We start from the raw sequence: 13,737 nt of genomic DNA on the forward strand, positions 1-13,737 counted from the left end.
CGCCCATTTTCAAATTCTCTTTTGGACAAAATTCTGGACAAGTGGAATCTCTGATCTTTCTTTTCATCAATGTTTTGTGCTTCGTTATAACCACTCATTCAACCTAAGACCCTTGGTGATATTCAAAAACTGTTATCTGTGTTGATGCATTAAGTTCAGCTCCTTACAAATTTGCTTAATCGCATACAAAGCAGGTTCATTCTCTACCCTATACATACAAAGACTTCCATGCTGCTGGGCACAGGAGCCTACCGGTAATTACCCGGGAGCTCCCAGGAGCCACATGAGAAAATGTTGCTGTTTTAGTCACATCCACCCTCCGTCTGCTTAGTGATCCCAAGGATGGAGACCATAGAAAGAAAGGCCAAGTGAGGATGGTTGGGCTCCTGCTTGTTTTTTTATAACCGAACCACCATCGTCTGTTAACTTATACTATAAAGAGTTTAAGAAATAAGAAACCCTTAAAACTCCAGTCCTCATGGCAACAACAGTTAGTGGATTCTTTTGTTTTTCGTTAAGGTGTTAGCTAGCATGTGTCTTAGAGGATAATCTCTTAACACCTTAACATAAACCCTAACTCACCCAGGGTAATGCCTCCCAGACTCAGAGAAACTTTTACAAAGCTTGCACAAGATCTGCGTGTGTGCTAAGACACTTCGGTTGTGTCCGCCTCAGTGTGACCCCATGGACTGTAGCCCGCCAGGCTCCTCTGTCCATGGGATTCTCCAGGCAAGAATAGTGGATTGGGTTGCTATTCCCTCCTCCAGGGGATCTTCCCGACCTGGGGATTGAACCTGCGTCTCTTATGTCTCCTGCACTAGCAGGCGGATTCTTTACCACGGGCACCACCTACATATACATAGACAGTACTGTCACATCATGGTTAACTGGTCATCCAAACTTAAAAGATTTTTTTTAAGGTTAAGCAAGGTTCAATGTAAAGGGTATCATTATAAACTCTCTTGAAGAAATTTTTCAAATGCCACTTTTAACAAACCCATAAATCATTTAAGAACGTCAACCAAATAGCTCCTCGCTAACCCCTGCTAAGGCATATGGAACATAGCAAGGTAAACCTCCCCACACGTTCGCCACGTTTCTGTATCATTACTAACCTCTTACGCATAAGAGACAAGCAGAAACCTGGCCGGAGGACCCGTCCTAGACGGATGATGACATCCAACCGGACTGAGAGATCCGTCTCCCACTCAGGACAAAACCTTCCGGGAGACCGGAAGGAGGAAAGATAAGCGTGAAGCGAAACTGGATTCAGTTCAGAAGTTGGTTTGGAAAGACAGAGCGATGCTACTGTTCGCTTGGTTTCTCATTAAACTTCGGTGAACAGTTAACGCCGCATCACGGGATGGGGCAGGAGGGGGAGACGTGCAGCGGAGCAGCGGGCGGGGAGGAGGCAGCCTCCGCTCTGGACCCCTGAGCAGGGGAGACAGAGAACCAGAGAGCTTCAGTTCAGGAACAGACCCTGCAGCCGCCCCGGGGCCACGAGCCCGCAGCGCATGCGTCCCCCGACGCCCACCTGCCCCCACACGAGGCTCTCAAGCCCCTCTCTCCTCGGGCAGCGGGTGCTTTAGCCTGACTCTCTGGGATTCCTGTCCCCGGGGGACTCAGAGGAGCCTCTGCGGGAGGTGTGAAGTGACGGTGTGTCTGTACACCGACCACCCGTCTACACCAGCCGGGGACGCTACCTTCTCAGAAAGCTTGTTGATGAGCAGAAGCCAGTGGTGTCAAGTGCCGGCCTGCACGTAACTCTGGAGGGGGCCTTCTCCCCTGTCGGTGCCGTCCACGCGGACCGCCTGTATACACCGAGAGGGGAGGCTCCACAGGTCCTGCTCCAGGCAGCGCCCCCGCCATTGCACACGCGTCTCTCCTCCCTTAAGAGTGATCACAGGGCAGTCATTCACCTGTTGCTGTGAGTGCAGAGGGTACGCCCGCGAGAGGAGGGAAGTCAGAGGACCAAGTCCAGGGGACAGGGGGACTGGAGAGCCAGGGCCGCCTCCTTGGGACACTGAGGCCTCAGGCAGGTCGCGGGTTCCCTCTGAACCGCACAGATGAGAAGTGAGGTGAGCCAACGGGGCAGCCGGACGCCCACTTGCAGAGCTCGGAGCAGAGCAACAAGCCAGAGCTTGTTTAGGTCAAGGGCCTCCAAGGGCTCTTTGCGGAGGATGGAAATCAGGCTGGAGGGACGGGAGATGCGGGACAAAGGGAGGGAGCAAAGAAGGACGGAGCCTGGGGAGACACGACGTTTCCTGGGGGCTCTGGACAGCCCGGGGTCGGGAGGCGCACACAGCAGGGAGGCCAGGCCCAGCACCCCGCTCCTCGGAGAAGCAGAGGAGGCAGACACAGTCCCTGCCCCTTCCTTCAACATCCAGACGACTTCAGATGGAAAATACATGTCTTTCCAACGTCAAGGGTAAAAACAAGGGCTGAAACAAGATTTCTTAAATTGTTTATCAGTGAGTCAGTTCAAATATTCTCATTCACATTTCACCAAAATCAGCTAATCCTTCCGCCACCAAGCACCGTCACGGAAGAGGACGGGGCCGGTCCCTGCCCTTAACCCGGGGCACAGGGGTGGTGAAGAGCTGAACAAAGCCACCAACTCCCGGCTCGTCTTCCTCAAGCATCCCAACCCAAAGATTTATGCAGAAGCATTAACTGGCAATTACTCTTGAAACACTTCTTGTCAAGCCAGAGATCATTCTGTGCAGCACACTGCTGGCTCCACAGAAGTTTCCGGAGGATGAGAGTATTCACAACCAGGTGGGGCTTGCAACCCCCTTCCCTCCCCGCCCAATCAGGAATCCCTGAGTGGGACACTTTGGAGAACGGACCACAGAATTAAACTGAGCTCTGTGGCTTACACCCCCAAACTTCTTACAAGTCATTTTTTGATAGCTCTTTTCAACCCAGGGCTTTTCTCTCTGTAAACAGGCTCTTCAGCAGCTGGAGGGGCTCAGGAGTACCTGTGATCCCAACGCCAGCGTCCCTCTGCAGCCTGTCTCGAGAGCACACTTCCTCAGGTCAGGTCGGCTCGCCTGCCCTCAGTGGCTCCCTCTCCCCTTCCAGCTCTCTGCTCCTAACATGCTAAGGAAGCCAGGGAGCCCAAGCACATCGTGCCGAAAATACAGGCGATCGGCGTTTGGAGCGTCTGCGGTGTGACAACCTGTTATAATCAGGAGCACTTCTTCTGTCTTGGTTCTCACATTTTCTGAGCAGCTGAGGCTTCCAGATCAGTTACATGCTAAGACAATCTGCAGCAACTCTGGGCTGCTCTGAACTCCAACAGCCATCTACTGATGAAAAACGTTACCATTGTAACCAAAGGTAGTCATGACCTGCAACCAACCAGGGGTGGGTAAACGGGGGTGTCAACCAACAAAGGCTACAAACTACCCTCTTGAAAACCTCACATGGCAAAGACAAAAAGTAAAGACACTTCCCAAAAATACTGTGCTAACTTCTCCAACTAGAGAACACTATTGGTTAGACCTCCCCCACACACACTTTTCACCTGGAGGATAAACATAAATGCTGTGGCCAATGTTTCAAATACTCTTTCCAAGAAAATACTTTTCCTTCAAATTATTTGTATCAAGTTTAGAAATAACTTTCCTCCAAAACACCATGCTATGCTAAGTCGCTTCAGTCGTGTCCGACTCTGTGCGACCCCATAGACGGCAGCCCACCAAAACACCATATGGCTTTTCAAACAAGATACCTAAATGCACAATTCTCACATATATGGTATAATTTCAAATAATGCAACTCCAGTCACTGTAACATTTGTATTTCAGCTGGAAGTCGGCAATTATTAGCTGTTTGCCACGTTCACATCCTCAGATGAGGCACTAAAATAAACCCAAAAATAGACAGCCCATCTTTCCAGGAGAAAATATTCATCACATTTAATACCTGGAGAAAGTAAGGCATTGCTGTTGTTAGTTGCTAAGTTGGGTGCGACTCTCTGAGACCCCATGGACTGTGGCCCGCCAGGCTCCTTGGACTCCATGGCATTTTCCAAGCAGGAACACTGGAGCAGGTTGCCATTTCCTTCTCCAGGGGATCTTCCTGACCCAGGGATCAGACCAGCGTCTCCTGCATTGGCAGGCGGTTTCTTTACTCCTGAGCCACCAGGGAAGTAATGCTTACTTTACTTACGTGTACGTTACTTACGTATAAGTAATGCTTAAGCAAATACAAATTATTAGTAGTGCAAAACAAAAAGGAAATGAGCCACCCAGAGTCTGAAGGGGAGGGAAGTTTCCTGCTAACGGTGACCTCTGATAAGGTTCGGAATGAGGATGGGCACTGGGGCTGCCAAGCTGGCGAAGTGGTGGGAAGAGACGGGGGGCAGCGGTGGACCAAAGAGGCCGACAGCTGTGGCTTCACGGGCTCCGGCCAAGCCCACAGGCCAACCTTAGGTGAAGGGAAGTCAGACAAGAATCGTTATAGATCGGGAAGGCAGAGCGAAGGTGCTGGACATTTTGTTTCAGAAGCACTGGCTATAACTCTTACATCCATTTGCATAAACAGTTACCCTTGAAATCCAGTTCACACTTTCTTTGCATTCTATCTTTAGGTAAACCTTAAATGTTGGCTCAAGCTCTTGATCCCTACTCGTGATACCACAAATTCCAAATCAGAACCGTTTCTTCAGATTCTGGCACCAAAAAAAAAAAAAAGCAAACAAGTTTCCGAAAGGCACTCTCACTGCAAAATAACTAGATAATCAATAAAATACAACTCTTAACACCTCACTGGGCTTGTGGTAAGCAAGGAAAATATCCATGAGCCCCAGTAACTTCCTCCAACCCAACCCAACCGTAATGAGTCAGTCAGTCATAAAAGTAGGCAAACAGCAAAGAGGAAGAAAGCAAGCCAGACTGAGGAGGAGGGGGAGGACCAGAATGTTTAGAAGTAAAAAAATACACCTGTTAAAATGAAAGACTCAATGGATGAGTTAATGGATGATTAGACACAGCTCATTAGTGAACCAGAAGTGAGATCCAAGGACATACCCAGAAAGCAAACTAAATGGAAACAGGGAGATGCCTACAAGAAAGACACAGGGAGATCCAGTGAGTGCCCGCTTGGGATTCTAGGGGGGAGGAGTTTAGAAGTACAGTGGGATCAGATGGTAAGACGGCCAACAATCTTCCAGAACCGGCAAGGCACAAATCCACCAGGGAAGCACAACATACCCCAAGACGGTCGATAAACAGGAAGTTACACAGAGAGACACCTAACAAGACTGGAGAACAACGGAGACAAGGAGAGGATCCCAGAGCCGCCAGAGGCAGAGAGCAGACTCTTCCACAGCAACGCGGAAGCCAGAGGACGCGGAGTAACTGCTTCCAGAGGCTGAAGGAAGGCGTTCAAGTAACTGATCTGATTCTAAATAAAAGTGAGGGCAAAATAAAGACATCTCCAGGTAATCAGAAAACCAGAGACTTCCCCACCAAAAGCCCCTCACTTGAGAAATCGCTGAAGGATATACTTGAGAAAGGTGGCGGGGGGGACGACCCAGAAGGAAGTTCTGAGATAAGACCGATAATCAAAGAAACTGGTAAAGACGCAGGGGAAGCTAAACAAATGCTGTCTGTATGGAACAGCAAGGTTCTGCTTGGCGAGGTTCTGTGCACACAGGATGCTGAACACTGGAAAAGAACAGCATGTGAGTTCCGGGTGGATCAGTGCTACAGGACCTAAGGTCCCTGCACCACCAGAAGTGGAGCTGAAATACTAACTGCAGGCTTCATGGATGTAAAATCCCAAGAAGAGCCGCTTACAGACTGCCACAGCATACAACCTCACACCCAGTCATGAGGTCTGAGCATCGCTTCACCACAGGCTGGCTGAAGCAGAGCAGAGTTTGGTAAAAACAATGTCAAAGTGGTCAATGAAGGGGCGTGAAACCCCAGTTTTAGCTCAAAGGTCTCAACAACAACTTTGATTCTTTTTTGGGAGTCCTAGATCCCTCTGAGAAACAGGAAAAAGCTGCTGATCCTCTTCCCCAGAAAAACACTTAGGATTTGAACAAATTTCCACACCAAAGCAAAAGACCTTCCCCAGCTGTGGGTCCTCCCAGGCCTTGACCAGCTTAAAGAGCTGGAGAGAGTTAAGTCTGTGTGGGAAAGAGTAAAGTTAGACGTTCTCCCCATCCCAGACTTAAAACCACATATGCCAATGAGGGGCTGGGTGTAAAAGGAATACCTGGGCATCAAGTCTGGGGAGGAGGAATCTGGAGCTAAGTCATTCCTTTAATTCACTCTATCATTAAAACATAAGCCAACAATCATACAACTACTGCAAAATCTGAACTGTGGGAAATAATGACAAGAACTCTTAAAGACCGTCCACACCGATCTTACAACCTGGTGGACAAGTATGCCATATGATGAAGATAGAAAAACAAGACATTCCAGAAACGGTCCTTAACGTCACGACTGAGTGTTTTTAATGCTCCCTTCTGGAACCACTCAGTTAACCAGGGCAACAACAGTCAAAGAGCCTGCAAAACGGACTTGTGTGGTCCACCTGGAGCCCGACCTCTGCAAACGTACATCCCGACCCCTTGGTGTTGTCGAAACAGGTCGATGCAATCCGGAGGTTCCCAAATCCACCCTTAAGAAGGAAGGTGTGTGAAGCAGAGATTCTGGTCTCCATCCAAACACAGCAAATTACAAACTTAGGGTTTGGGACCCAGAATCTGCATTTTAATAGGACCCACAACAGTGCTGTGTGCCTACAGACACACACAATACACAAATGAAGACCCTTTACAAAAGTTCAACTCAGACCCAGCTTTATGTAGCTCAGACACTCAAGCATTTTCTACATATCATGAAAATACGTTCAGTGGTTAAAATCATTATAGAGCATGAGACATCTTAGATATCACAGTAAGAACAGAAAAACTTAAGTACACAGGAGCTGGAAGCAAATTCAAAGGAAACGCACAGGAGATGTCTCCATACTCCTGACAAGGCAAATGCATAAATACCCTCAGCAATTCATATTTAACAGATTGCGTTAATTTTCAAATCACACACACGTGACTCTACTACCACACAATCAATTCCAGCAAATAACTCTTTTTTTTAGTTGGAGGATAATTGATTTACAATGTTACATTGGCTTCTGCCCTACAACAACATGATTCAGCATGTCCCTTCCTTCCTGAGCTTCCCCCCCACCTCTACCCCCCAACACATCCCACCCCTCTAGGCTGTCACAGAGAGAGGGCTGAGCTCCCCGTGTCCCACCAGCTGCTTTACATACGGCCGCGTGTTCCCAAGCTACTCTCTTCATCCCACCCTCTCCTCCCCCCACTGTGCCCACAAGAGTGTTCTCTATGTCTGCATCGCCATCGCTGCCCTGCAAAGGGGTTCATCAGTACCATTTTTCTGGATTTCGTGTATATGTGCTTAATATATGATATGTTTTTCTCTAACTTACTTCACTGTGTAAAAAAGGCTCTAGGTTCTCTCTCTTCTTATCTCAGGGATCTCAATCTTAAGAGCCAACAAACCACACACTACAGATGCTGGTTCATCTTGACCAACATTCATGGAGGGTCTCTTGACCTTTGTGACTTCCATCCGAACTACTCAGACAATCTGATTGATAACTGTGCTTCTGGTCCGGGTACGGAAACATCTTGCAATGCACAGGAGAGAGGCACAATCTTATTCCAAAGGGAGGAGAAAGACTGCAAACACTTCTCTCTCCCTCAAATCCTGATTATCATTCCAAACTAGTCAACCTGAAGACGTGTTTTATAAGTCAGATGTAATTTCATTCTTAAAAGCTTACTTCCATTTTTGATTGCCTGAAACACTCATGTGTTGGATAAATATTTTCTCAGAAGGCCAAGACCAGATAACTGAGGTCTTCCTGAAATTTAAATTAGCTATTACACTAGTTCTCAGGGGGAGAAAAGCCCACATCCATTGAGAAAAAGAATGATCAAGATAAAAGAAGAATCCGGTTTTCCATTGTTTTAGATTCTTCACTCAGCCCACGTGAACTCAATCTGATGGTTATTTGACCACTAGATAAATTAAGATCCTCTAGAGTTCACCATTTTCTTTGGTGATAAAATCAATTCACATGACACTTTGAAATCTCAAAAGAAAGTCTGCTTTCAGGGTGTGAGTGTGCGGTGGTTCTTTTCTTTTTAAAGTAATGGAAGAAGATAAAGACGTTTCGTAGGGTAAGGGTAACGTTACCAACTGCTCTGAAATGCTGATGTTACTCGGGCTTCACTCTTCTCTGATGCAGTGGTCATCATTCGCATTTCACAGATGAGGAAGCTGGGGGAGATTCAGTTACATCTCTTCCCTTCCTGACCCAGAAGGGAAGACTGCAACCCACACTTCTGGCTCTGAAGTCTAGCGCTGGGATTGGGGTTAGAAGCCCTTTAACTGCTCCACGCCCCACCCTCCAGGCTCCCTAGCCCCGTGCAAACCTTGTCTCCAGAACAGCTGACCATCTCAAGCTGAGATCAGCAAACTAAGACCCACAGGACAGGTCGAGCTCACTGCCTATTTTGTAGAATCCATAGGCTAAGACTGTATTTTTTTTTTTCACATTTCCAAGTGATTCTTTTTTTAAAAAAGGAAGACAATTACATGATATGTAAAAATCACATGAAATCTGAATTTTTGCCACCAATGGAAAGTTTTACTGGAGCCTGGCCTGTGAATACTTCTGAGCGACAACAGCGGAGCTGAGCAGTGGTAACAGGCCGCCCAGCCTGCAAGGTCACCAGTATTAACAACTATCCGGTCCTCTACACAAAGTGTATGGATCCCCAACCCAAAGGATGCTTGACTTCTTCTGTACGCTATGAAGTTCGTATGATGGGTCAATGTAAAAAAATCTGCCTCCCCTGATCCTAGCTGCTGGAGACGCAGGGGGTAAACGATTCTGCCCCTCAACCAACAGCAGCTCTTCGATGCTGAAGAAGGCTGATGCTGCCTTCCGTCTTGCTAGGCTCTGGTCTCTTCTGTACCCACGAGGCACGGCTGCCATGACCACTTGACTAAGGACCTGTCACTTCAGACCAGAAACCATGCTGTCAGAGGTCTCATTTCTCCTCAGGTGAGAAAACAAAAGTTAAGGAACTCACCCAACTTCAAGAGACTACAGCAGATCCCCTGTTCTTACCATCCCAAGTTACTTCAGAAAGCAAGACCCTGAACTTCCTCTCTGTCAACATACCCCTGTGGAATTGTGGAGATGGAGCGCAAAGAAGAAACCTCTAGTTCGATTTAAGCAGAACTGGACAAGACCAGGCAACTAGTGTCCTAGGAACTGGTTACTAATGTATCCTGGTGCTTCCCACACCTTCCTTCCCCACCTAACCAGCAGCCAGGCAGATGCAGTGTTGACTTCAAACAACTGTCTCACAGGAACATTGCCTTGATTAAACCAGCACAACCCTATACCTTTACAAACAAAGCCAGACCTGAGAGGAGTGTTAGCTCAGTTAAAACACAACCACCACCACCTCCTGAGAGCTCTCTCTGGGAACCGTGGGTCTGCTTTACACGTTTTTTTCATTTAAACGTCACAGCTCTACGAGGGAAGCTTTGATTCCAATTTTACAGGTGAGGACACTGAGCTTTCAAGGTTAATTTGCTCAAGGTGATGTCAATAGCTAGGTTTTCTGACTCCAAATGCAGGCTCTCAACCGCTACACAGGACTTGCAGATAAACTTGCAATCCTAATAGTCACAGGGTTGCCTGCAAGTAAAGGAGAAGTGAGAAAACTCAGTTGCAAAGACACGGACCACGTCACCTCAACTGGACCCCCTGCAGCACCTTCCCTCAAAGTCAAAACTCCCAACAGAGAGCTCCACTGTGCGGGTGTGTTGTTTCTCTGCAGTGAACTTCGTTCTCCCAACAGAAGCTCTTGGGGGGCACAAACCATTCCCATCCCTCATCCCTCCCCTGGCTCCCCATGGAGCCTCCACAGGGCAGGCACTCAAGACATGCTCTATGAAAGCAAGCTCTGCACAGAAGGTGACTTATAAATGAATGCTGCCACCAGAGCAGGAAACCTGAAGATACAGAATAAGCAAAGAACTAAATATGGTTCATAATGCACTGGTGGTGAAAGTGCTGTCTTCAGAATAATTGGTGACACATGAGATACAACTCCCGTATAAGGTGCTGCCCTCACTCAAACACTAAGGGAACAAGTGGCCTGTGTATTTATAACCTCAAAAATGAAGGAAGCGTGAACACTCAGGCCCAACATCTTCACCAACAGCCTAATGTAGAAACCAAAACCCCTCCTGCCCTCATACTACGTACTTTCCCAACTGTGTGTCTCAGCTTCTACTTCCCGGCCTTTCCCAAACACCGCTTTCTTTCTTAGAATGGAAGCTTGAGAACAGGAGACTTTTTTTTTCCCCCCTTCAGTACCCCATATGGGGCTTCCCAAGTGGCTCAGGGGTAAAGAATCCTCCTGGCAATGCGGGAGACTCTAGTTCAGTTCCCGGGCTGGGAAGATCCCCTGGAAGAGGAAATGGCCACCCATTCCACGATTCTTGCCTGGAGAATCCCATGGACAGAGAAGCCTGGTCGGGGTGCAGTCCACGGGGTCGCAAAGAGTGGGACACGACTGAGCAGGTAAGCACACCCAAATGACCCAAGACACTATCTTGAATACAGTAGGGGACAGCCAACGTGTAAAGGGCTTGAACAGAATGGCACACTTTCAGTGCCAGCTAAAGTACACTGACCACGTACAATGTCGGGCAGACCACGGATTCCACGGAAGGCAGCCTCCTCCTGAGAACTTCCGCACAAAAAGTTGCTAGAAGGCCACCACGGATGGCAACACAGCCGCATGCTGCGCCAAGGGCGGTAACGCACCGGCAAGAGAGGACACCTTGGAAGGCTCACCCGGTTCTTATTAAGGGATCGCGGGGGGCCAAAGGAGCTCTACTCGTTACAGACGCCTCCTTACGTCCCTAAACCCCCAGGTCCCTGAACGCGTCGGACGTGAACCCCCGGAGTATCCACAAGTGAAGTCTCTTATGAAGCTGTATTTACAAACACGCACCCGAAAGCACAGAGTGCTCTCCAAGCGTCTGCACTCCCCAGGAAGTCGACTTTGCAACGCGTCAAGAAGTTACATCGGGGCGCACAAGACACGCCTGGAGATCCAAACCGACAACCGCACCGCTCCAAGTCGACGCTGGCAAACCCGTGGCCCAGAACTCGCGATTCCGACGGGGGCCCCCTTCTCGAAGCTCACACCGCCGCGGCGCAAAAATGAATGACGGTTGGATCCGCGTTAGGTTTAAATTTCCTGGCTCCGGCCACAATACCAAACCTAATTAGAGCATGCGGTCAAAGCTCGGCCCTCTCGGCGAGGTGTCGGGCAGCGCTCGGGCCGGCAGCAGAGTCGGGAGACAGTCGCACTCGTCCCCGCGCCCCCCCGCCCCCCAACCCCGCAGGCGAGAGCCCACCCGCCGAAGCGCTCCGCCGGGCGCCCCCGCGCCCCGCCGCCGGCGCTCCGGCCCCGTCCGCGCTCCGGCCCTGCGGCCGGGACCCCCCCGGCCCGCAAACTCGGGAGCGCGCTCTTCCGTCCAGCAACCCGCGGCCGGGGCGGGGGCCGGGGGAGGGGAGCTACCTCGTACAGCTCCTCGGAGGCCATGGCGGGCGGCGGGGCGCGCGGCGCGGGGCAGGGCCGGCGAGGCGCCGCGCCGCCGGCGGCCCACACTTTGTTCCAGTCGGGTCCCTGCGTGGCCTGCGCTTCCTGCTCCGCGCGGCGCCGGCCGGGCGGGCGCTCACTCCCGCCGCTGCGGGCCGCCGGCCGGGTCGGTGCGCAGGAGCAGCTGCGCAACGCGCCCTCCGCGCCGCGCTCACTCCGCGGCGGGCCGGCTGGGGCTCGGGCTCATCGCGCCGCCGCGGGGCCGGGCCGGGCTGGGGCGGGCGCGGCGGCGGTGCACGGCGGCGCGCGGGCTCCGCGGCTCCCCCTCTCCGCGGTAGTGCAGAAAGCTTCCTACTTGCGGCCGAAAAACCTGCCCCGGCTACTGAGCATGCCCAGTGCGGCCGCCCGACCCGGCCGAGCCGCGCTCCGGGTTTTCGGGCCGCCCGCGCGGGGGGGGGGGGCGGGGCGGGGCGGCCGGCGGGCGGGGCGGCGCGGGGAGCGGCGGGCCGCGCTGGGGCTCGGCGGCCGGGCGGGCGGGGAGCGGGCGGGCAGGAAGGGGCGGGGCCTGCGGCGGGGGCGGGGCCGCGGGCGGGGGCGGGGCCTGGTCGCCCCGGGGCCCTCCGGAGGTCGGGCCGGGCCGCGCGCCCGCCTCGACGTGGGGGGTGTGGCCGCGGCGCGCGGGGGCGGGGCCTGTTCTCCCCAGGCCCCTCCGGAGGTCGGGCCGGGCCGTGCGCCCGCCTCGACGTGGGGGGCGGGGCCGCGACGCGCGGGGGCGGGGAGAGGGCGGGGCCTTCCGCCCCAGGGACCTCCGGAGGTCGGGCCGGGCCGTGCGCCCGCCTCGACGTGGGGGGCGTGGCCGATGCGCGCGGGGCGTGGCCCGTGGTCGGGCGTGGCCTGAGGGGCGGGGCCTGCTCGCCCCGGGGCCCTCCGGAGGTCGGACCGGGCCGCGCGCCCGCCTCGACGTGGGGGGCGGAGGACGGGGGCGCGCACGGGGGCGGGCACCGGCGGGCCCGAGGTTGGGCCCAGGGCCGCGCCGCCTGGCGCCTGCAGCCCGCCGCCCCGACGGCAGTGGCGCGCGGAACACGTCCGGGCCAGCCTGCCGAGGGCCGGCGGCGTGGCCAGTTGGAGCCCCCGCCCCGCCACGTGCCCGCCTCCCCAACGGCCGCCGCCAAGACCCGGAGCTGGAGCGCGCGCCCGCTCGGCGGCAGGCCGGGGGCGGGGGCGGGGGCGGGGGCCGGGGCGGCGCGAGGGCGCGGCCGCGGCCGCCTGCGCCCGGCCCGCAGCTTCCCCCGCGCCGGGCCTCCCTGTTCCTCTCGAGCGCCCGCCTCCCCCGAAGAGGAGCTGGGAGGAGGGGCGCGAGTCCGGGCTCCGGGGAAAAGTTTGGGTTCCCAGGGAACGGGGCTGTCAGTCGTGGTTCTCCTGGGCGCGGGGGTGGGGACAGCGGGGACAGCTCGGTGACCGGCGATGGGCAGGCTCCCCTGCACTCGCCGGGGGAGAAGGGCAACGTGGGTCGGCCCCCTGGGCACACCTGCCGGGACCCTGGACGTCTCCCCATCGCTGCGGAACGAGGAAGGGGCTGCGTGGCCCGCCCACGCCAAACGGCCGGCGACCGCCAGCCTCCCTGCGAGGAGAAGGGGACCCCGGGGGGCCCTGCGGACAGGCTGCTTCATGTGGCCCCCCCACCAAACCCGGCCCTTGCCGTCCCCGGTGCATCCTTCCCGGCCGCCCCGTTCCTGGGGCCCCCGCTCCAATGAACTAGAAACCGACCGCCTAAAACAAGGCTCCTCCCACCAGTTTCCTTCTTCAAACCCCATTCGATGGTGCCCCGTACGCAGTTCAATGACCACAAGGCTTCTAACAGACCCCGCTGGCCTTCCTGCCACACCGTCCTCTACCTACGAAAAGCTTTTCCCCCCCGGTGAATTGGAATTCCAGCGTCCCCACGCCCACAAACGAGCGCAGCGCCTGCCCTTAAGTCACTTCAAGTCGAATCACCATTGTCTCCACGCCGCCTGCAACCCCCTCTGCCTGGAACGCCCCCCCTTTCA

The 13,737-nt window shown here is 53.7% G+C and overlaps 1 protein-coding gene across 7 annotated transcripts in view; it reads right to left on the minus strand.

Annotated features, from left to right (window-relative positions):
• The window catches only part of CDYL (chromodomain Y like), a 148,881-nt gene that overhangs the window by 84,436 nt on the left and 50,708 nt on the right, over window positions 1-13,737 (minus strand). The window contains exon 1 of one of the 7 annotated variants that reach the window (XM_081521196.1): window positions 12,045-12,072. The exons of 1 other annotated variant lie outside the window; for it this stretch is intronic. Coding sequence is in view for 1 of the 6 variants with exons in the window: in XM_081521188.1 (XP_081377314.1) it covers window positions 11,669-11,692 (24 nt within the window). In the remaining 5 variants the exon portion in view is untranslated. 5 more of the 7 variants (XM_081521188.1, XM_081521198.1, XM_081521193.1 and 2 more) reach the window with 5 other exon arrangements.

The sequence above is a fragment of the Giraffa tippelskirchi genome, chromosome 8 (genome assembly GCF_054371585.1).
Source record: "Giraffa tippelskirchi isolate mGirTip1 chromosome 8, T2T-mGirTip1v1.2.pri, whole genome shotgun sequence".
Classification (NCBI taxonomy): Eukaryota; Metazoa; Chordata; class Mammalia; order Artiodactyla; family Giraffidae; genus Giraffa; species Giraffa tippelskirchi.